General features: G+C 51.4%; 3 protein-coding genes across 4 annotated transcripts; 1 reads left to right on the top strand and 2 right to left on the bottom strand.

The window, feature by feature from the left end:
- Positions 1–445: 445 nt before the first annotated feature.
- NDUFA7 (NADH:ubiquinone oxidoreductase subunit A7) lies at positions 446–6,256 on the bottom strand. The gene is made up of 4 exons (XM_016203478.2): positions 6,179–6,256; positions 5,722–5,771; positions 1,640–1,789; positions 446–651 (listed from the first exon to the last, which is right to left on the bottom strand). The coding sequence occupies exons 1-4, from the start codon at positions 6,227–6,229 to the stop codon at positions 561–563; spliced, it is 342 nt and encodes a 113-aa protein (XP_016058964.1). The 5' UTR covers positions 6,230–6,256; the 3' UTR covers positions 446–560.
- Positions 6,257–6,367: 111 nt separating this feature from the next.
- On the top strand, positions 6,368–22,115 carry RPS28 (ribosomal protein S28). Of its 2 annotated transcripts, none has more exons than XM_087816871.1 (4): positions 6,368–6,428; positions 6,522–6,569; positions 7,010–7,143; positions 21,536–22,115. In XM_087816871.1, exons 1-3 carry the CDS (start codon positions 6,390–6,392, stop codon positions 7,130–7,132), a joined length of 210 nt encoding a protein of 69 aa, XP_087672997.1. In that variant the 5' UTR covers positions 6,368–6,389; the 3' UTR covers positions 7,133–7,143; positions 21,536–22,115. The 2 variants fall into 2 exon arrangements, with proteins under 2 accessions (XP_087672997.1, XP_016058932.1); XM_016203446.2 differs by lacking the exon at positions 21,536–22,115 and adding an exon at positions 7,344–7,613.
- Positions 7,814–15,231, bottom strand: KANK3 (KN motif and ankyrin repeat domains 3). The gene is made up of 11 exons (XM_087816872.1): positions 15,059–15,231; positions 14,684–14,825; positions 12,716–13,984; positions 12,528–12,627; positions 12,130–12,327; positions 11,939–12,023; positions 11,209–11,425; positions 9,227–9,366; positions 8,912–9,112; positions 8,732–8,830; positions 7,814–8,043 (listed from the first exon to the last, which is right to left on the bottom strand). The coding sequence occupies exons 2-11, from the start codon at positions 14,715–14,717 to the stop codon at positions 7,966–7,968; spliced, it is 2,421 nt and encodes an 806-aa protein (XP_087672998.1). The 5' UTR covers positions 14,718–14,825; positions 15,059–15,231; the 3' UTR covers positions 7,814–7,965.
- Positions 22,116–22,157: the final 42 nt, after the last annotated feature.

The raw sequence follows: 22,157 nt of genomic DNA, 5'->3' as shown, positions 1-22,157 counted from the left end.
AGGTTTCTGGCTCAGAGAGACCTTTCCTCACCTGCTCTAAGTAAGCCTTACCTGTGAGCTACCTTGTTGTTCTCTGCTTCCCTGCTAAGCTGCAGGATGGTCAAAGTCAGGGGCTGCAGTGGGAGGGTACTGGCCAATGTCCACATGAGCAATGGCTGGGGAAACTCTTGAGAGAAGTAAGTGAGCAGTGTGTGTTTGGCCCTGCTGTCCTTCACAGTCAGAGCCTCTCAAATCCCCAGAGGCCCTGGAATCCAGTCCACTACTCTCAGGAATAGAGCCAGGTCCCTGGAGAAAGGACAGAGACATCTCTGGGCCCCCTGTACCATGTCATCCAGGTCTGTGATATGTCACCCTGGAGCACTAACAGAGTTAAGAGATTTGGCACCAATCTCACCCCGAAATCTAAGTAAACCCAGTGTTGCTTTAAAAGTAAAAATGCAAGTGACACTAGAGAGCATGATATATTTGTCATAAATTAGGTCACATTCTCTCAGTATGGAAAACAAGGAGGGGAAGCACTCGGTGGCCCTGAGGGCACAGCCAGGTGGCCCAGAGCAGTGTCACAGATAAGGCTGGTCCTGGGACAGCTCCCACTTCTGTATGGGAGGAGCTGGTGTCACCGCCTTCTTCTCAGTGGCTGCCAAGGCCGAGCTGGAAGAGGAATGATATCTTACCATTTGCAACAACATGGATGGACCTAGAGGGCTAGAGGGTGTTATGCTCAGTGAAATAAGTCAGACTGAAAGACAAGTACCATGTGATCTCAGTTATATGTGAAATCTAGAAAACAAACAAAACAAACACATAAGCTCACAGATATAGAAAAGAGATTGGTGGTTGCCAGGGGTGGAGGGTGATAGATGGGCAAAGGGGGTTAAAAGGCACAAACTTCTATTTATAAAATAAACAAGTCCTGGGAACGTAATGTACAGCATGGTAATACTGTACCATATAATAATACTGTATTATATATTTGAAAGTTGTTGAGAGAGTAGATGTTAAAAGTTCTCATCACAGCGTGGTCGGCATGGCTCAGTGGCTGAGCATTGACCCATGATCCAGGAGATCGAGGTTTGATTCCAGGTCAGGGCACATGCCCAGGTTGCAGGCTTGATCCCCAGTAGGGAGAGTGCAGGAGGCAGCCGATCAATGACTCTCTCATCACTGATGTTTCTATTTCTCTCCCCCTCTCCGGAGTGTCCTCTCTTTGAAATCAATAAAGACATATTTTTTTAAAAAAAAGTTTTCATCACACATAAAAAAACTTTATGTGAAGTGGTGAACATGACTTATGATCATTTTGCAATATAGATATCAAATCATTATGTTGTACACCTGAAACTAATATAATATGTAAATTACACCTCAATTTAAAAAAAAATACAAAATTACAAAACAGCAATGCCTGGGATTCTCCCAGGGCCCTTGAAGGAACTTTGGTGCTTAATCTGATTTGCAGGAAACTCACCCCTGGCTGAGGCCCTAACCCCTATATCAAGATAGGTGGGGATTAAATGTTTGCAGATGAAAAGCCCCCAGCAGCACAGTTCCCAATACAGTTGATGCTAGATAAGTGGGACCTTGCAAAGCAGAACCAATAGAAACAGCTGACTGCAGGAGAGGCATGTGGCATCCTCACCTCTCTGCTGGCTTGCCTGACACCAGCACCTTCTGTGAGGACATGATGATCGAAGGTGGCATGGCTTCCCGGCGGCCATCACGAGTGCAGTAGTAATTGTTGGAGAGCTTGTGGCTGGGGCCCACAGGGAGACTGGGAGGAGGCTGAGTTCTGAGGAAAAAGGACACTGGCACTAAAGTAAAGCCGTAAGTGCTCTCACTGCCTAGCTGGGCAGGGCTGGTCACCTCAGTCACTGGGATAGGCTACATGCCAGGCGTATCCCTTGGTACACTGTCGTGGAGAGACACGCCTGATGAGAGTCCAGAACCTAGAAGCAGGTGACAGCCCAGGCTTTGGATGTGAAGGTGCTGAAAAGTGAGACCTGGGTCTGCCCCACTACAGGTCCCCCACCTTCCCCAAATGTGGTAGGTATGGATGAATGACCTTTTGTGAAACCCAAGGAAGGGACACACCCAGTCTGAACACCTGGGCCTGTTCCCACCCCACCATGGCCCAGAGCTCGGCAGCTGGCCTCACTTCCACCTTCAGATGCTCAGGAAATGAAGAGCCAGGTTGTGAGGCTCTGCCCATTACCTATCTAGTAACTACGGTCAATAAAAGCTTGGGCAACAAGCTCCAAACATAGTTCATTCTGAGGGGCTTCCTTCCCAAAGGCCAGACTACAGAACTCCTGGGTTTCCTGCTATCTAACTCTCTGGAGAACCTTGCTGGGATCAAGGCTTATTACTCAAAAAGCACCTTGTACCCCAAGCCTCCCAGGCCTCTGCATTTCCTGCCACCTCATGGTGGCTGCAGCCATAAAGGGGGGTGAACAGAACTCTGTCTTGGCCCTGGGGTGAATTTATGAAGAAGCTGGAAGCTTGAATAGGAAACCCTAATCTCAAGAGGAGCTTCCCTAGAAAACATAGCAGAGAGGGAGGGCAGAAAAGGTAGGAAAAATCTTTTAAAAACTGGGTTTTCACCCAGCCGGAGTGGCTCAGCGGTTGAGTATAGACCTATGATTTAGGAGATCATGGTTTGACCCATGGTCAAGACCCATGCCTGAGTTTTGGGCTCGATTCCCAGTAGGGGGCACGCAGGAGGCAGCTGATCAATGACTTATTAATGTTTCTATCTCTCTCTCCCTCTCCCTTCCTCTCTTTCTGAAATCAATAAAAATATATTTTTAAAAAATTGGGTTTTCATTCAACCATGCCTTTTTTTAAAAAATATATCTTTATTGATTTCAGACAGAAGGCAAAGGGGGAGAGAGAGATAGAAACATCAATGATAAGAGAGAGAGTCATTGATCGGCTGCCTCCTGCACGCCCCCCAATGAGGATCGAGCCTGAAACCTGAGCATGTGCCCTGATGAGTAATCGAACCTCAGTCTCCTGGATCCTAGGTCAATGCCCAACTGCTGAGCCACGCCTGGCCGGGCTCAACCATGTTTTTAAATAAGCTTTTTGTCTGATAATTTTGCCAGGATTTAAGTTTTTTCTTAAAACAAGTGATAGTCATTGTATGCTTTTTAGAAAAGAAATACAGATAAAAGTAAATTTTTAAAATTTCACATTCAAAATAAATATCCTGTGCGGAAGTTAGAATTTGCTTAACCCCTAGAGTGCACAGATGACCTCTGTAGGAATGGCCATAGCTTTCTGCAACCCAGCACAGAGAAAAGGTATAAAGAACCAGTGCTTGCCTGACTGGGCATGGATCAGTGGTTGAGCGTAGACCTAGGATCCAGGCAATCAGGGTCCGATTCCCGGTCACAGCACATGCCAGGGTTGCGGGCTCAATCCCCAGTCGGGGGGCGTGCAGGAGGCAGCCAATCAATGACTCTCTCTTATCATTGATGTTTCTATCTCATTCTCTCCCTCTCCTTTCCTCTCTCTGAAATCAATAAAGATATATTTTTTAAAAAAAAGAACCAGTGCCAAGCCCTGGCCAGGGTGGTCTAATGGTTAGAGCGTTGGCCTGCAAAACGAGTTTTGCAATTCCCCTCACATAGGTTTGATCCCCACCCCCAGTTGGACACATGTGGGAGGCAACCAATAGATGTGTCTCTCTCACATTGATGTTTCTCTCTCCCTCTCCCCTCCCCCTTTCCTCTCCCTTCAACTCTCTAAAAAATATCAATGGAAAAAATATCCTCAATCCTTGGGTGAGGATTGAAAAAGAACAAAACCAGTGAACGAACAGAAAGGCCCAAAAAATCACTAGGGGGAGCCATTATCCTAAAGAAGCTAAAATTTTACAGAGGTTTCCTCAACTGGCCCAAGTCCTGGATGGAAAAGCTATTTAAAATTCTTTTTATTAGGGCCTTGGCTGGTGTTACTCAGTGGTTAGAGCATCAGCCCAAACACTGAAGGGTCTCAGGTATGATTCCCAGTCAAGGGCACATACCTGGGTTGCAGGTTCAATCCCTGGCTCCAGTTGGGACGAGTGCAGGAGGCAACCAACTGATGTGTCCCTCCCAAATCGATGTTTCTCTCTCTCCTGTCTCTCTCCCCCTCCCTCCCTTCCACTCTCTCTAAAAATCAATGGGGAAAAAATATCCTTGGGTGAGGATTAACAAAAAAACAAAACAAAAAGCAACAACAAAAGAAATCAGGAATTAGTCACACCATGTAGGTATTCACATAAGTTTGGTTACTTTAATGCTATTTTTCTTCCTTTACTGCCAAGCCTCCAAGGCTGCCTTACCTTTGCCTGCTGCTGACTTTATTTTATAATGCTATGCCCCTTTCCCCCACGTGTTTCAGCCACACTGGCCTCCTTTCTACTTCTGGCTCTCTTGGGCCTCACAACCTTGGTGCTTACTGTTCCCTCTGCCCAGAATGTTTCTTCAAGAATTATCCTTTGGCTCCTTCTCATCATTTAGGTGAGTCAAATGTCAACCCCTGAAAAGAAACTTTTCCTGACAACATGATCCAAGGTAGTCACCCTCCAGATTACTTTCATTCATTTTATCTTTGGAGCATTCCAGAATGTCTTTTTGCCTGCTGTGTTTATTTCCCTACAATTGTTGGGGCAGAAATAGAATAGTGGTGTTAGGGGCAGAAACAGAATAGTGGGGACTAGCTGTAGTTGTAAGAAATATTAATCATGCTCTGTTAACCGTGATTGTTCCAGTCTGACTAAAGGAAGCACATTCTAACCTGGCTGAAAGTTGTACACCCCTGATCATGGGAGTTAACCTTGGAATGAGGTCCATTCTCCTTTTCAAAGAACGGCCTTTCGTCATGGAAAGGTTAACTACCTTGTTTCCTAAACACAGCAGTCCCTGTGCCTGCCCTTTGCAACCCCCAGCCCACATTGCCTGCAACCTGTAACCATTATACCTCACCTACTTCCTCGTGCCTATAATCCCTCCTTTCCCACGTAATTTCTGCCCTTCTACCCAATATAAGCAGCTGGCTTATTTGCGGGGGGTGGTTAGAGCAGATTTTCGTGGATGACCCACTGCTCTCCCATACTGCCAGCATAACTGGACTAAACACTCATTTTTGATTCAACCCTCTCTACTTAATTGGCTCAAGTAGTGACAAGAAGCCTGGACTCATTCATTGCCTGGTTTCAAAATGTTTCTTTCCCCAAGATATGAAGGAATGAGAACAATAAATTTTCTTGTTTGCACTGGTATCCCCATGGCTGAGAACATGGCAAGTGCTTGTAAATATAAAGCATTTTTTGGACATAAATGAGTTGAAATCAAGGCACTTCTGGGTTCAAGTCCCAGCTGTCACTTCCTAGCTTCTGAGTGGCTTTAAGCAAATGATTTAGGTCTCTCCATGCCTCAAACTTTTTTCATCTGTAGCTTGGGGATAACACTAACTGGCAAGGCCACACTGAGGACTGCAAATCACAATGAAGAGTCCCAATCAGAATTCATGCCCAATCTGGCTGTTTCTAAAAGTAGCAGTTTAGGACGCAGTCCAGCAAGATTAAAGGCAAACCTGCCTTCACAGCCTACCAGGAAGCTGGAGGCAGGATTTTTGGCTCAGGGCTTCAGGGGTCTAAAGAAACACGGGTTTTATTTTTGGTGAAGGAAGGACAGAATAGGGCGAGGGTTTGAGCAGCAAGCGGGGCCTGCTCACCGCTTGGCGATCTCCTGGTAACGCAGCTGCAGCTTCGCCTGCAAATCTTGCTGTGGGAGGAAAAGAGAAAGGAGGTCAGCCAGCAGGGCACCCCAAGAGAGGAGAGGGACAGTCCAGGAATAGATAAATGAAAAGAGACGGGCAGTTAGAGGCAGGTAGACGGACCCTGTGAAGAGGAAAGTAGGGGGCTGGGGCCACCAGAGCCAAGGCTAATAAGGTCCGGAACTAGAGAGATGCCAGGTCTGAGGCCAGGTCTCCGGCCAAGGGGTGGGGGTGGAGGTGGGGTGTCCCGAACTGATGGGATCAAGAGTTGGGGGTCGCGGGCTAAGCGAGGGGTGCTGGCACAGGGGGATCTGGGCACTAAGGCCTTCAGATCTAGGGTACAGAAGTGAAGATGCGGGTGTGCAGCGCACGGAGCACGCAGCCGCCCCAGCAGGGCCCTTCCCGACCCGCGTACCCCAGAGGCCCAGTTCCGTAGCGCCTGGATGAACCGAGTAGCAGACGCCATCTTCGCACTGCGCTGAAGGGCGCCGGCGACGTCATTACAGAGGGGGCTTTTGGGAAGTACGTGTACGTTCTCGCGAGAGCGGAGAGGGCGGGGCTAGGGCATTGTATAAAGGATCTTCCCAAAGCACGTGACTCCTTTCCACTCTACAGTTGCCGCCATCATGGACACGAGTCGTGTGCAGCCCATCAAGCTAGCCAGGGTGAGAGGGGTTGCGGTGTTGGTTGCCGAAGTGAGGCAGGAGGGGTAGGGGGAACCGGCCGGGCCACTTCTGACCCCAGCTTCTTTCCGCCAGGTCACCAAGGTGCTGGGCAGGACCGGTTCCCAGGGACAGTGCACACAGGTAAGCGGATGGGGACGCCCCGGGGTCTGAACTATGCCTCTTGGAATCCGAGAACCCTTTATCCCAGGGTTCCTGAGGGTCCGAACCCTCACCAAGGCCCTACCAGCCGGGTCTGAGTTCCGATGGACCTCTTTTTCTTGTCTCAGCCGGTCCCAACGACCACTGTGTGGCTTCACGCCCTACTGAGTATGCACCCGTCTCCAACGGGCCCAGAGCTGCAGTTTTCCTTCCTGGTGGCTGCTTCTGGCGTTCCAGAGCTTTGTTCGCCATGTCTCCGCCCTTTTCGGCTTTTCTCCCGGCCCAGCCCTATCTGCGAACGAGCCTCAGTCCCCTTTCTAAGTATGCCTTGGCCGGCGCTTCACACCTTCTATAATCCAGATCCGGTGCCTATCCGTGGCTAGCCCACACTTCTTTCCCTGCCCCCCCTGTCTGCCCCGTAGGTGCGCGTGGAGTTCATGGACGACACGAGCCGCTCCATCATCCGCAACGTGAAAGGCCCCGTACGCGAGGGCGACGTGCTCACGCTATTGGAGTCAGAGCGAGAGGCTCGGAGGCTGCGCTGAATTTGTGTCTGGTGAGTACAGTACCGGAATGAGAGAACTGAGAGCCGGCATCTCTTAGACTCTTGGCTGGTGGTAGAGAGGCTTGGGCAAGCCCACAGATGAGGGGCTCTTGGAGGAGAGTGGAGGTGTAGAAACGGGCTGCAAGGCTGGGGAGGGAGTTTGCCAGTTGCTGGGAGGCCTGTCAGCATCTCATGCTTGGGTCTGTTTACAGGGTCCTGGCTGCCTGGGTGGACCACGTGACCCATGGGGAAGATGTTCTGAATAAAGCGTTTGTGTAAATCCAGGTTTTTGTCTGGGGTCACTAGGCCTATAATACCTTTCGGTGGGGCATCCAAGTAGTCAGTGACCCCTTTGCATTCTGGAAACCTGGGGGGGGGGGGGGGGGGCGGCAGTATTCTACCCCAACAAGGCACTTTTCTTTTTGAGGAGAAGTAACCGTGTGTCTCTCTGTGCTTCTAAAACAAATTTATTTACTTTTAAATGTTTTTATTGATTTCAGAGAGAGGAAGGGAGAGGGAGATAGAAGTATCAGTGATGAGAGTCATTGATTGGCTGCCTCCTGCAGTCCCCCACTGGGGATGGAGCCCATAACCTGGGTATGTGCTCTGACTGGGAATCAAACCAGTGACTTCTTGGTTTATGGGTAGACACTCAACCACTGAGCCATGAAGGCTGAAGGCCAGGTAGCAAGATACAAATTTAGCTAGGAATGTTTTATTAAGGAAGAAGGTCGGTCCAGGTTTAGCAACTGGACAACGGACCTTGGCCCCAGTTGAGATGGGGGAGGGAAAGATCTCTTCACCCCCACATCCAAGTCCATTGTTGGAGGCCACTCATTGAGACTGGGGATCCTCTCCATTGTCACTGCTTCCTCTTGGATCAGGCATGGCCGTGGGGGAGTCAGGGGGTGGCTGGTGAAAAAGGTGGGGGAGATCATCTTTTGTGGGCAGAACACTGGGTTTTAGCTCCCTCAGACTCAAGTATGCTTAAACTAGTGGAGGTCTTGTCTAAGGAAGAATTCCTTCACAGTAATGGCAGGCTGCCTGGATTTGAATCCTGCCTTTGCCCCATCTGACCTGGAAGAGGTGCTTGACCTCCATGCCTCCTTTCCCATAGCTCTACAGGAAAGAGCAGGATGGACAAACTGATTGAGTTTAATTATTCAAATGCTTTGAGTATTAACTCTCTCCCCCTTGGAGAAAAACTGAGTGTTCCCTGCCTGCTGCTGGCAAACTCATCCAGTCTCCAGTTCTGAAGCTCTTACTTGCAGGGACCCTGTATCCTCTTTCCCCACCAGGCCTAACTCCAAAGGGTGTCTGATTCCTTTGCTATGAGCCTCCTTGGGGGCAATAACAAGTTCATTGGAATAGAAGCTCTAACAGGTCTCTGATCATAGGTCACTTTCCCTCTGCAGATCTCAGGCTCATGACCTATGAAATGGAGGAAGCTTCCTAGCCACATAGGAGATTCAGACCCTGGTTCCCCACCCTACTGCTCCCCTGGGGTAGTGGGAAGGGAGAGCTTTCTAGAACACTCTTGGTAGCCTCCCCCAGTGTGCAGCTATAAAGTTTTGTTGCTTGGGACTGGAGCTACACTCACCAGGGGACCAGGCTGGCCCGAGCTCAGGTGCGCGTGCAGCAGAGCAGCCACCTCATCCTGTTCAGCCTCCAGGGCCATGGCCAAGGCACTGGTGCCCTCCTGAAGAAAAACATGAACAGTTAGGTCCCTGAACCAAGGCACAGGTACCCTGCCTACTCAACCAGCCCCACAGTTGCTCACATTATCCAGGAGGGCGGGATCACAGCCTGGCTGGGCCAGCAGCAACTTGACGGTTTCCAGGTGCCCATACTCACTGGCAAACATCAGGGCTGTGGCCCCATCCACATCTTGCACATTGACATCTGCCCCACATGCCAGCAGGGCTGCTACCATGTCCTGTCGGCCATGGCTGATGGCCAGCATGAGGGCTGTCTGCCCTGTCTGAGGAGTGGGGAAGAAGACAGCTGGGTGGGTTTTAGGGAAAGGGAGGTCAAAGACAGGGTTGGCTCCTAAAGTGGAAGTGACCTCTTCAGGAGCCAGGGAGGGTCCACGCACCTGGCTGGCCTTGGCATTGACATTGCCCATTTGGAAGAGTCTCTGGACCACACCCATGTCCTGGTGCCCAGTGGAAGTGAGTGCAGCCAACATGAGGGCTGAGTAGCCTGCTCGATTCTGGCAGTCAACCTTGCAGACCCCTAGGAGAGGAGGTAGTCATTCGACTGAGAAGAGCTCATGCCCCTTGCCCAACCTGTTCACCTCTCCCAGTGTTGGGTTCATCTAGGGATGTTTATTTTCATGGCTACTGCCCACCAAGTCACCATCATTGTTCCCCCAAAGAACTGGTACACCTTGGTCCAAGTTCCCCTCATTTCCATGCAGCAGCCCACAGATCAAAAGTTTTGCCCAGTCTACTTAAAACCTTCCTGTGATCCCCATTGCTCCTGGAATACCTGCCATAGTGCACTATGACTTGTGAGGCTGTTACCTAAGTTACATTCCTTTCTAATCTCTGTCCCAAGCCTGTGTTGCAGATTGTCACCAAAAATATGTTGAAGTACTATACTGTAAATTGACCTTATTTGGAAATGGGGTCTTTGCAGATGTAATAAGATGGGTCATTATTGTAGGCTCTAATCCCTTATGACTGGTGTCCAAGGAGATAGGGTGGGGGTAATGGTTAATAGTCCCATAAGATTGAGGCTTGTTATAGTTGGGGAATGAGAGACAGCAAGCTGAGACATTGGGGAGTGAGGTTATGGAGGGGGCATAGTTGGTGACATCAGAGTTTCAAGGTGACCTTCCTAGTGTAAGGCAAAGGTCAAGGTGAAGGGAGAGGAGCAGATCAAGATACTGGGAAGCCAGGAGGTTGGAGAGATGAAAGAGGAAGCAGCCCCTATATCAGGTTCATTGTGGGCTCAGCGTCCTGGGGGAGGTTGGGTCAGGTTGACAGGACAGCAAGCAGATAGGGATATGGGGGATACTGGTGGTGACTAATAGGAAGTAAGGGCCCAAGGAGCCTTGGGTCTCTTGTCAATGACAGTCATGCCTACCTTGCCATCTGCTGCAGACACAGCCCCCTTTAAAGCAGGAGATGCCCAGAAAATAACTTTCAAATTCATGCATCATCCCCTCCTACCAAGCCCCAGCCTCCTGATCAGCCCCCAGTGGCTGTGCTGTTCCTTTGATCACCAAGAACTGGAGGGATGGGATGGATCTGTGTTGGGTTCAGGGAGGGGACAGGACCTGCCTTGGCTGCAGTGAGACAGGTTTTCCCAAAGGCAGGCCCCAGATGTTACTGGACCTGAAGCAGGGCACTCAGGTCAGTCAGTTTTGCTTACTGCCCATTGTTCCCTCTGCCCTGAGTCCATTGGGGAAAGCAACTGTGTGTGGGTGGCCTACTCCCAACACTGCACCTGGTACCTAGTAGGCTCTCAGTACATGTCTGTGGGTTCAGCAACCCACGGGGCGATGTATTTCTGCTCCAGAGGCAGGGGATGAGCTAGTAAGAGGTAGGTGATAGAAATGTGTGAAATGGAACCGGTGGAGGACAAGGTACACTCCCAGGCCAGGATGGTAGTCACAGCCCTGACTAGTGAGTATCTTCCCTCAAGACTAGAGAGGCAGCTGGCTAGAAATGGAGGCTCGGGAACAAGATAAGCACCAGGTTTGGAGATTCATACTGGATGCCTGATGCTGTTCTACAGTTATCACAACTGCCCAGGTAGGGAGGTGATCTGTCCCATTTCATAGCTGAGGAAGCTAAAGATGGTGAGATTAAATAATCTCCCTAAATTTTGGACAACACATCCAAAAGCCTACAATTCCCTCCCCCAGGAAAGTGAGTGAAGAGTCAGTACAGAGCTCATGTCCATCCATGATGGATCCTGAAACTCCCAATGAAGGTCCTGTGGTGACATCTGCCTGGCCAGCTCTTCTGTGCACACTTCTCCAGGTTTTCCTAGCTGGGATTTGCCAGGGCCTCCTTTCCGTGCTCCCCACCCCGTTACCTAGTACCCTGCCCACCCCTCCATGCTGACCAGTATCCAGCAGCAAGCTGGAGATGGCCAGGTTTCCATGGGACACGCTGTAGTGCAGGGCTGTGTTCCCGTTTCCATCCGCCAGGTTCACCACGTGTGCCAGCAGCTCTGGTCCTAGGCGCGCCACAGCGCCCAAGATACCAGCTACGGGCTCAGCCTGCGAACGTCGCTGGCTGGACACTCGAAACCACTCCAGGGCCACCAGGCGCGCCGCACCCTGCCGGGACAGGGAAAGGCATCAGCTGCGGGTCCAAGCGTGGTGGCTGGGAGGGTGCATGGAGGGGCGGGGCTGGGAATCCAGGCAGGGGAGAAAGGTCACTGCTTGTCTGAGGAGGGCCATAGGGACCCATGGGGCCACACCCCTGTGGAAGGAATACATGTGGGTCCTGGGCTCACAGGAGCAGGGATCCTCCCCTTCTGGGGAAGAGCCTGTAGGAAAACCTGGAGTGGAGGGAGGCGGTCAACGCTTGTCTTTGGGGAGTTGTGGAGAGGGCCTGGGGCTTGGATCAGTGCTTGGAGCAGGATCTTTTAGGGAACCAGGTAAAGATCACCGCAGCCCTAAGGCGGAGATTCCTTTGGAGATCCTGAGATTGGTGGAGGTCCCCAGCGCTTGGGGACAGAACTCCGGACCTTCCCCCAACTCTAGGCAACAAGCTCTTCCCTAAGGACGTCCGGGGAGGTTCCTGGCGGACCCACGACTCCATCTCTGAAGGACTGTCCTTGCACTCACGCCGTCGTGGGCGACTCCACGGGGCTGGCTCAGCTGCCGCTGCAGTGCTACACACGCCTCCCTTAATCGCGGGCTCAGTTCGCACCTGACGAGGAGGTCGGGAAAGGCTCAGGAATTTGGGGGGGGGAGGGCGGGGCGGAAACTGGAAAGAGAACTACCATCCCCACTCCGGTGTCCATGGTACTGCTCACCTCCCCTGCACACCCGGCTGAGGCTCCGTCTCCGCCTCCGGTTCAGGTTCCAGGGCGACCCCGCCGCTGGGAGAGCCGGGGGTGCCCGAGTCGGATCCCTGGCCGCTGTCCTCCCCGGAGCCACAGGAGCTGCTCCTCGGGGGCTCAGCAGCACCATCCTCGCTGTCACTGTCTTCCTCACTGGATGAGCTCTCGTACCTGGGGGCAGGTTGGGAGGCGACTGCTGAGCCTCCCCTGTAGGCTCGTTCTGGAGTCCTCTGAGGTGGGATTGGCTGTCCCCATTTCCCCAATGAGGAAACAGGCTTGCCAAGATCGCGCTGCCAGAGGGGCAGAGCTGGAAATCAAACCCCAGTCCATGTTCCCTCAGATGCTGCCATGGGGAGGGGGGAAATACTCACTCTCCGTTGGGGACCCCAACAAACTGCAGGCTCTTGGGTCCAGGACTGGGTTGGACGCCAGGTACTCCGTCTCTCTTCTTCATGATGGATTTGAGGATGCCTGCCAGGGATCAGAAAAGGGCACTAAGTTCGAGTGCGGAGTGCGGTGGCCATCAAGCCCGGGCTCTGCGAGGTGGGTAGGGACTCACCCGCGGGCGCCATGGCCCTGTCCCCATCTGTGAATCTAGACGGGGTCTGCGTCAGGGAAGGAGCCTCCACGGGAGGCTCGGTCTGCGTGGCCGCCTCGACACAAATCCACGGGGTCTGGGTGGCAGCCTCGCGCGGCTGAGACTGGGTCGCTGCCTGCTCTTCCGCAACCTCGCGGGCCCCCTCCAACTCTCGCAGCCGGTCCCGCAGGAGCTCGCTCACCCCGTACTGATGCTCCAGGCTGGTGCGCAGCAGCTCCAGCTCGCGCTCAGCGGCCGCGGGCAGCCCCAGCAGCGCCTCTGTCACCCACGCGTCCGCCTCGAGGGTCTTGGGGGCCGCCTGCAAGCTAGCCTCCCGGGTCTCCGGCACTGCCTGGGCTCCCGCATCTTGGGTCCCCAGCACGGCCTGGATTCCAGGCTCCCGCGTCTGGGGCTCACGATCGGGGGTCCCTGCCGCCCCGTCGAGGACCTGGAGTGCGCCCTCGCTGCGCTTCAGAGCCTCCTCGTCGGGGCCGTCCGCCCGGGGGCTGGCCCTGGCGCGAACGCCGCGCTCGGAAGTCGCCAGGCGTTCGGTGAGCCGCCGCAGCTGTAAGAGCTTGTCTGGGCGCGCCTCGGCCTCCACGTGGGTCTCAGGCCGACGCACAGCCAGCAACCTCGCTTTCTCCTCACGCAGCACGCGCACCTGCTCCTGCAGCTCCGGCAGCGCACGCGCCTGGTCCTCGAGCTCGCGCAGACGCCGCAGAGCCACGGCCATTTGCTCACGCACCAGCTGCAGTTGCAGCGGGCCTGGCGAGGCAGGGGCAGGATTGGGCGCGGGGCTGCTGCGGCCGGAACCTCGCGGGCTGCGCTCGCGTTCGTGCGCCTGCGCCTGCGCCTGCGCCAGCTCCAGGCGTCGGCTGGTCTCTAAGAGCGTGTCCTCGACGTGCGGGTTACGGGCTGGTGCACGCGGCGACAGCGGCGGCAGCTGGAACCAAGAGGGCGCTCCGGGAGAGAGTGCGCCGGACGCTCCCCCGTCGTCACTCGCCAGGGACTCGCTGGATGTCCAGGCCCCTGGGCTGCGCGCGCCCGTGATGCCCGCCCGGGGCGCGCGGGGGCGGCGTGCCGGCTGGGGGCCCGGGGGGCGGCGGGCGACTGGGCCGCGCTCCAGCTCCTCCACGTATTTAAGAAAATCCAGGTCCAAGTGAAAGCCATAGGGCGTCTCCACCGCGTAGGGCGACCTCGGGCTGCGGGCGCCCCCGATCGAGCCGGGGCACAGGCGAGAGACTCCGAGGTCTGCCGGGGCGTGAAGGGTGTTAGGCCAGGGGTACACCGGAACGACTGCGTAAACAAAGCGCGTCCCCTCCCCACCATGACACACCGGCAGAGCTCCACCTGCACCAAGCTCTGCACACCTGCCATTACACACCCGAGGCTCAAATGCCTATATGCACCCAAATAGTCATGCAAACACGTTTATTGAGCTCCTAGTATCTGTCAAGCAATTTTCTAGGCTCTGAGGACACAGCATGAAACAAGACAAGCATCCCTGCCCTCTTGTAGGAGACAAATAAACACAATCATTACAAATGGTGCTTAGGGCAATAATAAGATGAAGTAGCGAATAACTGGAGGACGCATGACTTTGGCTGTGGTTGTCAGGGCCGAGTGATGAGGAGGAATCAGCTGGGGACAGAAGGTTCCTAAAAGAAAACAGCCATGCAAAGGTCCTGGGGTGGAGTGAGCGGGGTGGGCTAGAGTAACAGTAGAGGTGAAGGTGTCCAGAGCAGAGTGATGAAAGAGGAGTAGGAGAGGTGAGCAGGGTGACAGAAGGGGACTCCTAGGCCATCATGAGAAGTTAGATTATATTCCACATGTGATAGGGCAGCATGGGGGGGGGGGTTCTCTGGCTGCTATGCAAAGGAGGGAACTGCAGGGCTGTGTTCACCAAGTGTTGATCTGTGCAAACAGACGTATCCCATTTTGTACACTCACCAGGCAGGTTCTGATTCAGGGCAAACTTGGCCATGTTTCCTGGAGTAGCCACCAGACACACCCTGAAAAAGGCCCCCGGGGGTGGTGGTGAGGGTGGAGTCAGGCCCTGTCCCTCTGGCTGTGACTCAGGTCAGCTTGGATTCTACGAGAGTAAACAGAACCAAGAGCTCCTCTCCAACAACCCACCCCCACACACCTTGCCCTTTCCTCCCTCCTCCCTCAAGAGGCCTTGAAACTTTGGAATGAATAAATGGGAACACCCAGGTGCCAGGCCTCAGCCTGCTGGGCAGAAGGCAGGAAGGGCATCAAAAGAAGAAAGGAAAGTGATCAAGAAAAGAAGAGTAGCTGGTGATGGGGATGGGTGTCATTCTAGACCTGCTGAGTTTTCTGTCAATCCGTGGGGAAAATCAGAAATTAATGGTCACGGGTGGAATGTGAATCTTCGGGAGAGGAAGGCAAGAATTGGAAGCCCTTCATGGGCTCATTAAGAACTCATCTGGTCAGATTCTGCAGATTAAAAAACAAACAAAAATACAGAATCACTTGAATTTTTTCCATAGACAAGTGCAAACAAATAGAATTGTTTACCAAGGTGACTTATGAGACCCTTATAGGAAAGATGGAGAGTTGTGGGCCAGATGCACAAAGGATGCAAATCAATCGATACCTGTATCCCTGGAATGTCTCTAGTGGAGTGCCACAAGGCTCTGCCCTTGGCTTGTAAGAGCTTGTAATGAAACCACAAGCACCCAGGCTGTCAGAGCTGAAACTATGCCTGAGGCTGGAGGGAGAGTAACTTGGGGTGACATAAAAAACTAAGGGACATTGGGACACATCTAATAATGTGATATTTTACAAAGAGAAATCTTGAGTCCAGAACTTGGCATCAGAAAGCACAAGGTGAGTCTGGCTGGCATGGCTCAGAGGCTGAGCATCGACCTAGGATCCAGGAGATCCTGGTTTGATTCTCCATCAGGGCACATACCTGGGTTGTGGGCTCGGTCCCCAGCAGGGGGCATGCAAGAGGCAGCTGGTCAATGACTCTCTCATCATTGATGTTTCTATCTCTCTCCCTCTCCCTTCCTCTCTCTGAAATCAACAACAACAACAAAAAGCACAGGGTGAAAAGTAGAGCTTTGAAGAGCCCACAATGAAAAACCTTCAGGGAAGGGCAAGCTGCCCTGCTTGATTAAATGTAATCTTGTGCAGTCCTGCAAGGCAGGTATTCACATTTTCCAGATGGGGAAACTGAGGTACAAAGCAATTAAGTCAATTGTCTATGGGAAACACCCTCAGATTGGGCTCTACTTATCTTCCGGGGACCCTTGCCTACCAGACCCAATCTGAGCTCTCCCTGACCCACTGCTCATCTGTGCTAAACTAATCACCTTTCCACTTCCTACCTTTGTCCAACCTGGCTCCTTGACCTCCCACACCCACCCCAAGGCCAATCCCAAAGCAGCTGTTTCCTGTCCTCTTATACCAGCTGGCTGCAAGGGGTAGGCCAGCAGGACAGCTGACCATCACAGAGGACATTCAGTTCCTCTCAGGACTTGTTTTTAGGAAACGGCCAGAGAAGAGCTGGGCCATGGAAAAAGCCTAGGTGGGGGATTAGAAGTCTGGGCCTCCCTCACACACAGCTCACTGTGTGACTCAGTTGGGGTCAGCCCCCTCCTCCAGTGACCTGGTAACACCCAAATCTGAGGTGCTGGGAACTCAAAGAACAGCTGTGGGCCATCCCTGAGGCCCCAACCAGCTGCTGCAGCTGGATTCAGAAGCTGGGCTGAGAAATGGGTGGATGCTCCAAGAATGGTAAATAATAATTAAAACAATAATTTTTCCGTTTTCAATGGACCAGCTTCAATTCTAGGCAATCTGTAGGTATTAATTAACTTTTAAGAAATCCTGGCTAAACCCTCTGCAGTAGGTTACTATCATTCTCCTTTCCTCCATTATACAGATGGAGAAATACAGATTAAGTGATGTGCCCAAGGTCACATACAGGCAAAGGCAGGATTTAAACCCTGGCAGCTTTGCCCCTTTTTTTTTGCATTGACCACTCCACTTGATGGCCTTCTAGAAAGAGCCCTCCCCCGACCTCCCAGCCTGCACTCATGCCTGTCCCCGGTGTGTCCCTGATGGCGGGGAGCAGGCTCACACTCCGTGGCTCCGGTGGGCTGCAACCTCATCGGAGCAGGGGCGTGCAGGCGCCCTGCTCTCTCCTCCGCTGGCTGCCGGAGCTGTCACTGCTAGACCCGGGTCCTCCGCCTGAGGCCCCCTCATTAGGCCGTCATAGCAGATGCCACACGCCCCACTCCAGCCCCAGGGACTATTTCGGGACTCGGTGCTGTGATCATGAAATTCGAGGAGTGCGGGCAGTGCGGCTCCGGATCTTGGGGAGGGGACTTTTTCCCCCCGGGCTTGAGGCCCCGGGTGATGGCGCCCTCTAACGTTGGGGTAGAACTTGCACATCCCTGAGGTGCAGATGTTGGCTGATGATGGTGTGAGGGGAGGGACTCAGGTCAGCACCCACCACCCCCTCACCGTCCCCCCCAGGACTGCCTCGCAGAGACAGAGCCGTTTCCTACAGGAAACGCCGCCGGGCGGTTCCATCCGCTACCCATTGTCTGACGGCCCGGTGGCCGTCCGTCCCTCCCCCAACACCGTTTCCGTATCCCACCCCCCCCCACACACACACACCCATGTCCAGCGCAAAGGGCTCGACCCGGGTCCCCAAGCTGTCCGGGAGGGACGCGGGGAAAGGGTCTTAGAGTCGGTAGGGGAGCTAGGGGCGAATAAGCCCCCCACTTGGCTCCTGAAGGGTGGGTAGAGGGCGATCTCACGACTCCAGAGCTTCCCATTCTGCCAGCTGCCCACTACGGGCTCTCAGTGTGGGAGGGGTCCCAGCCGGGGGACACGGTGCCCGCCCCGTCGCAGCGCGCTGGGCCCGCAGAGGGGCTGAAGGCTCATAGCCCCTTCCCGGGGCGTCCCTTTATCCCCCCAAGAACCGCACCGGTACCCCACAAGCAGGCGATTTACCTGATGCCGCAGCCCCAGCCGAGCCTGCACCCAAGCCCGCCCCCTCGAAGCTCGAGAACGGGTTATCAATGCCCTAACCCTAATTGACGGTCACTCCAGCCAACCAACGCCCGACCCTCTCCGAACTGTCCAATAGTAAGGCGGAGTGGGCCGGCGCCGCGACTGTGGGGCGGTCTGGGAGGCGGGGCCTGGAGTGATGGTCCCCGAGGGAGAGAGCCCCGCGGAGGGCCTCGGCCAAGTGCTGTCCAGCTCACCGCTAAGGACCTTGGGTTTGATCCACCCGACATTAGAGAGCCGTGGGAAGGCCCTGAGCCGGAGACTCACTGAGGAAATTTGTGCGTTTGGAAGATACTTTGGATGGAAGCTGGAAGGACTGATGCCCAGGTCCCACTTTGGGCGAGGTACCAGTACCCTGGATCTTTCCCACGGCAGGGTCTTTGCACTTGGCCATCCACCTTCCTGAACTGTCTTCCCTGCGCATGTCTCTTCCACTAATGTGAGCACCATAAGGACACTGATTTATTTAGGTAACTGCTTTATCCAGTTGCCCCGACACACAGTAAGTGCTCAATAAATGCTTGTTCAACTAATTATCTAAAATTACATTTAACATTTTAATCCATTTGGAATGTGTTATTATTTAAAGTGACTGTACAGGTAGGTTTTCTCCTGATTATTTTAGCATTATTGAGCACCTTCTGTGTACTTGGCACTGTGTAGGTCCCTAAGGGGACACAATCCTGCCATCCTGGACCTCAAAGCTGAGAGGCAGAGGCAGATTTCCAAGCTAAAGTTTATGGTAAGGGGATGACAGGTGGGAGCTGGAGTCTATGGGAGGAGACAAGAGAGGCAAATCCCTGACCTGGAGGGTCTGGTGAGGCAGCCTGGAGGGATAACACTAAAGGAAGGGTGCTCCAAATAGAAGAAAGTGCACATGTAAAGGAAGAGAAGGAAGCTCCCTATATGGAGGACTTTGACTAGGTCAATGTGTTGGTGGGAGAGGACGGGCAGAAAGGCACATCTGAAGCTCTCGGACTTTACCTGATCAGTGGAGCCCGTCCAGAGGAAAGTGATTTATTCCAAATTCCTCTATGTTGTCCCAGTGCCACTTCACTTTAACTACTGTAGCTTTAGAATGTATTTCAATATCTGATATTCCTCCTTTTAGAAAATTCCTGGGTAATTTCCGCTGTCTTTTCTTCATGCACATAAACCGTATGCAGAATTCTGTCGAGTTTTCCCATGAAAACTCCATTGGAATTTTAAAAATGTTTTTACTGTAAAATAAAATGCACACACATAGAGCCAAACCCAAGAAACCACATAAGCCCTGGCCTGTGTGGCTCAGTTGGTTGAGTGTCATCTGGTGCACCAAAATGTTGTCTGTTCGATTCCAGGTCAGGGCACACGTCCCAGGTTGCAGGCTCAATCCCTGACCCCCTGTAGGAGGCATGCCAGAGGCAGCCAATTGATGTCTCACTCTCACATTGATGTTTCTCTCTCTTCCTTTCCCTTCCTCCTTCTCTGGAAATCAATAAAAAAAATCTTTGAAGAAAAAAAAGAAACTACATAAACTAAAAGTATAGCTTAAGGAGTACTGGAGGGAGGTTCTCAACCAGGGTGATTTTTTATTGTCATGATGGAGAGGGGGAAGGGATCTAATGGGTGGAGGTCAGGGATGATGCTAAACACCCTACAGTGCACAGAACAGCCCCTCACAACAGGATTATATGGCCTGAATGTCAATAGTGCTTAGTTTGAGAAACCCAGCTGGGAAATGAACATAATTATAACCCCCACCCAGGTCAACACATCACCAGCTACCTCAGAAGGCCCTCCATTCTCCATATTCCCATCACAGCTGCCTCCTTACTTTGCAAAGTAACCACTGTTGTGACTTGTGTAGTAATCATTGCCTTGAATTCCTGAATAGCTTAACACCTGAATATGCATCTCTAGACACTGTAGTTTAGTCTTGCCCATTCCAAAAGAAACTGCTATGTCTTTTCAGTCTCTGTTAACCCACAGGCCCCCTCCATCCCTTTTCTTCCCTTGTGATAAATCAAACGCACAACTCAGGCTATTTGCCCTGAAGTGTTTCCCACAGTTGGGGTGTCATTGATTGCACACTCATGATGCAGTCCAGTATGTTGCTCTGTCTTCCCTACGCCTTGAAAATTTGTGGTTTGTTCTTGAACTGGGGTCAGACTCGGGTTTAATTCCTTGGTATGTCCATGAGTGGAGTTGTGTCCTTTTGCCAGGAAGCTCAAACTTTTTGTTTCTCCTTGCATGAGGCCAGCAGCCATTGAGGGTTACAAAATAGTGACCTTCCTTCAGTATTTCTTCCCTGTTTATTAGGTAGAATTCTTCATTTGTCAGATGCTTCCTTCCCTTTACTTCCTGTGTGGTTACCCAGTGAACTTCCTATAGGAAAGACAAGAAAAGGGCTGGCTTCTTTCACTTTATATACCAGTGTTCAAAATAATGAATGATTCTCCACCATCCCCTAAGGTGATGAATTAGGTTTTGTTGTTGTTGTTAAGTAATTATGAGCTTATGGACTGAAACACATCGTGCTTCAAGCCCTTGCATTTATGCTCACTGCTGGGCACACCTGGCTGGGGAACCTTTGTGGGTTGGAACTTTCAGAAGTGACTCTGGTAATCTTTGATAGTTTTCTTGCTCTCTCATAGGACCAGATGTTTCAGGTTCATCTTGGACATATCCTATCCCAGGACTGGCATCAGCCAGAAACTCCTTGAAACTCTGGATTCTGTCAATGGGAAATATAGGAGTTTGGGTGCTAGGAATACTCATTTGCTATTGTGTCTAGACTTTTTCAGTGAGCAGAGCTAAGTAGGGAGAATATATATAAATATATATAATATTACATCATTTATGATTATGACATATGCCATGATGATATGATATAATGTATAATAGTATTATAATAAAACATAATATAATTATAGTATAAATGATATAATAGTATAAATGATAAAATTAATATATTTATAAATATATGTATAGGTAAATATATAAGTAATATATAAGTAATATATAAGTAATATATTTACTATATGTATTATATATGTGTGCATTTTATGTTATGTAAAATGCTTTATAAGTTCATTTTGATATTTCCAATTCAATTCATGACTACATGATTTTTACTCAACCTCTTGGTGGTAGGTAGAATAACATCCTGTCAAAGATATCTACATACTAATCTCTGGAACCTATGAATATGTTACCTTACATGGCAAAACTGACTTGCAGATGTGATTATGTTAAAAATTTTGAGATGGTGATGTGATCCTGGACTGTCTAGGTGGGCCCAATATCACTAAAGGTATTTATAAGAGTTGGTAGGCCCAGCCAGTGGCTCAGTGGTTGAGCATCCACTATGATCCAGGAGATCGAGGTTCAGTTCCCAGTCAGGGCACATGCCCGGATTTTGGGCTCCATCCCCAGTAGGGGGCGTGCAGGAGGCAGCCGATCAATGACTCTCTCTCATCATTGATGCTTTTATCTCACTCTTTCATTCTCCTGTTCTCTCTCTCTGAAATCAATAAAGACATATTAAAAAAAAAAAAAAAAAAAGAGTTGGCAGGACCTAGCCGGTTTTGCTCAGTGGTTAGAGCATCGACCTGCAGACTGAAGGATCCCAGGTTTGATTCTCACCAAGGGCACATACATCAGTTGCAGGCTCGATCCCAGGCTCCCAATCTAGGCACATGCGGGAAGCAACCAATCAATGTGTCTGTCTCACATCAGTGTTTCTCTCTCTCTCCTTCCACTCTCTCTGAAAAGCAATGGAAAAAATATCCTATGATGAGGACTGAAAAAAAAAAAGAGTTGGCATGAGGGTCGGCATCAGAAAAGGAGATGTGAGGATGGAAGCAGAGGTCAGAGTGTTGTGATTGCTGGAAGGGGCACCACCAGCCCAGGAATAGATTTGCCTCCAGAAGCTCGAAAAGGAAATGAAATGGATTCTTTTTCTGGAGCATCCAGAAGAATCACAGCCCTGAGGACATCTTGGTTTTAGCCCAGTGAGACTCATGTTTTACTTCTGACTTCAGAATTATAAGAAAATAAATTTGTGTTGTTTTTAAGCCACTAAGATTGTGGTAATTGTTACAGCAGCCATAGGAAGCTAATATTAATACTTCTGCTATCTATTTCTCCTTTCTTCCATAAAAATCCTGGTTCCCAGGGACACAGAAAACAAAATTAGAATATCACATAATTACTTAATTGCTTTAATGAAAATTGCTCACAAAACAGTCTAAAAATAACATGCCAATACTACCACCAATTTGTGACTAAAAACACTTTAAGAGTATTTTTTGCAGCCTGGCTGGTGTGGCTCAGTGGTTGGGATTGACCTAGGATCCAGGAGATCGCGGTTCGATTCCCGGTGGGGGCACATGCC

Source organism: Miniopterus natalensis, chromosome 4 (assembly GCF_054644295.1).
Source record: "Miniopterus natalensis isolate mMinNat1 chromosome 4, mMinNat1.hap1, whole genome shotgun sequence".
Classification (NCBI taxonomy): Eukaryota; Metazoa; Chordata; class Mammalia; order Chiroptera; family Miniopteridae; genus Miniopterus; species Miniopterus natalensis.
This window is presented reverse-complemented; position numbering and strand designations above follow the sequence as displayed.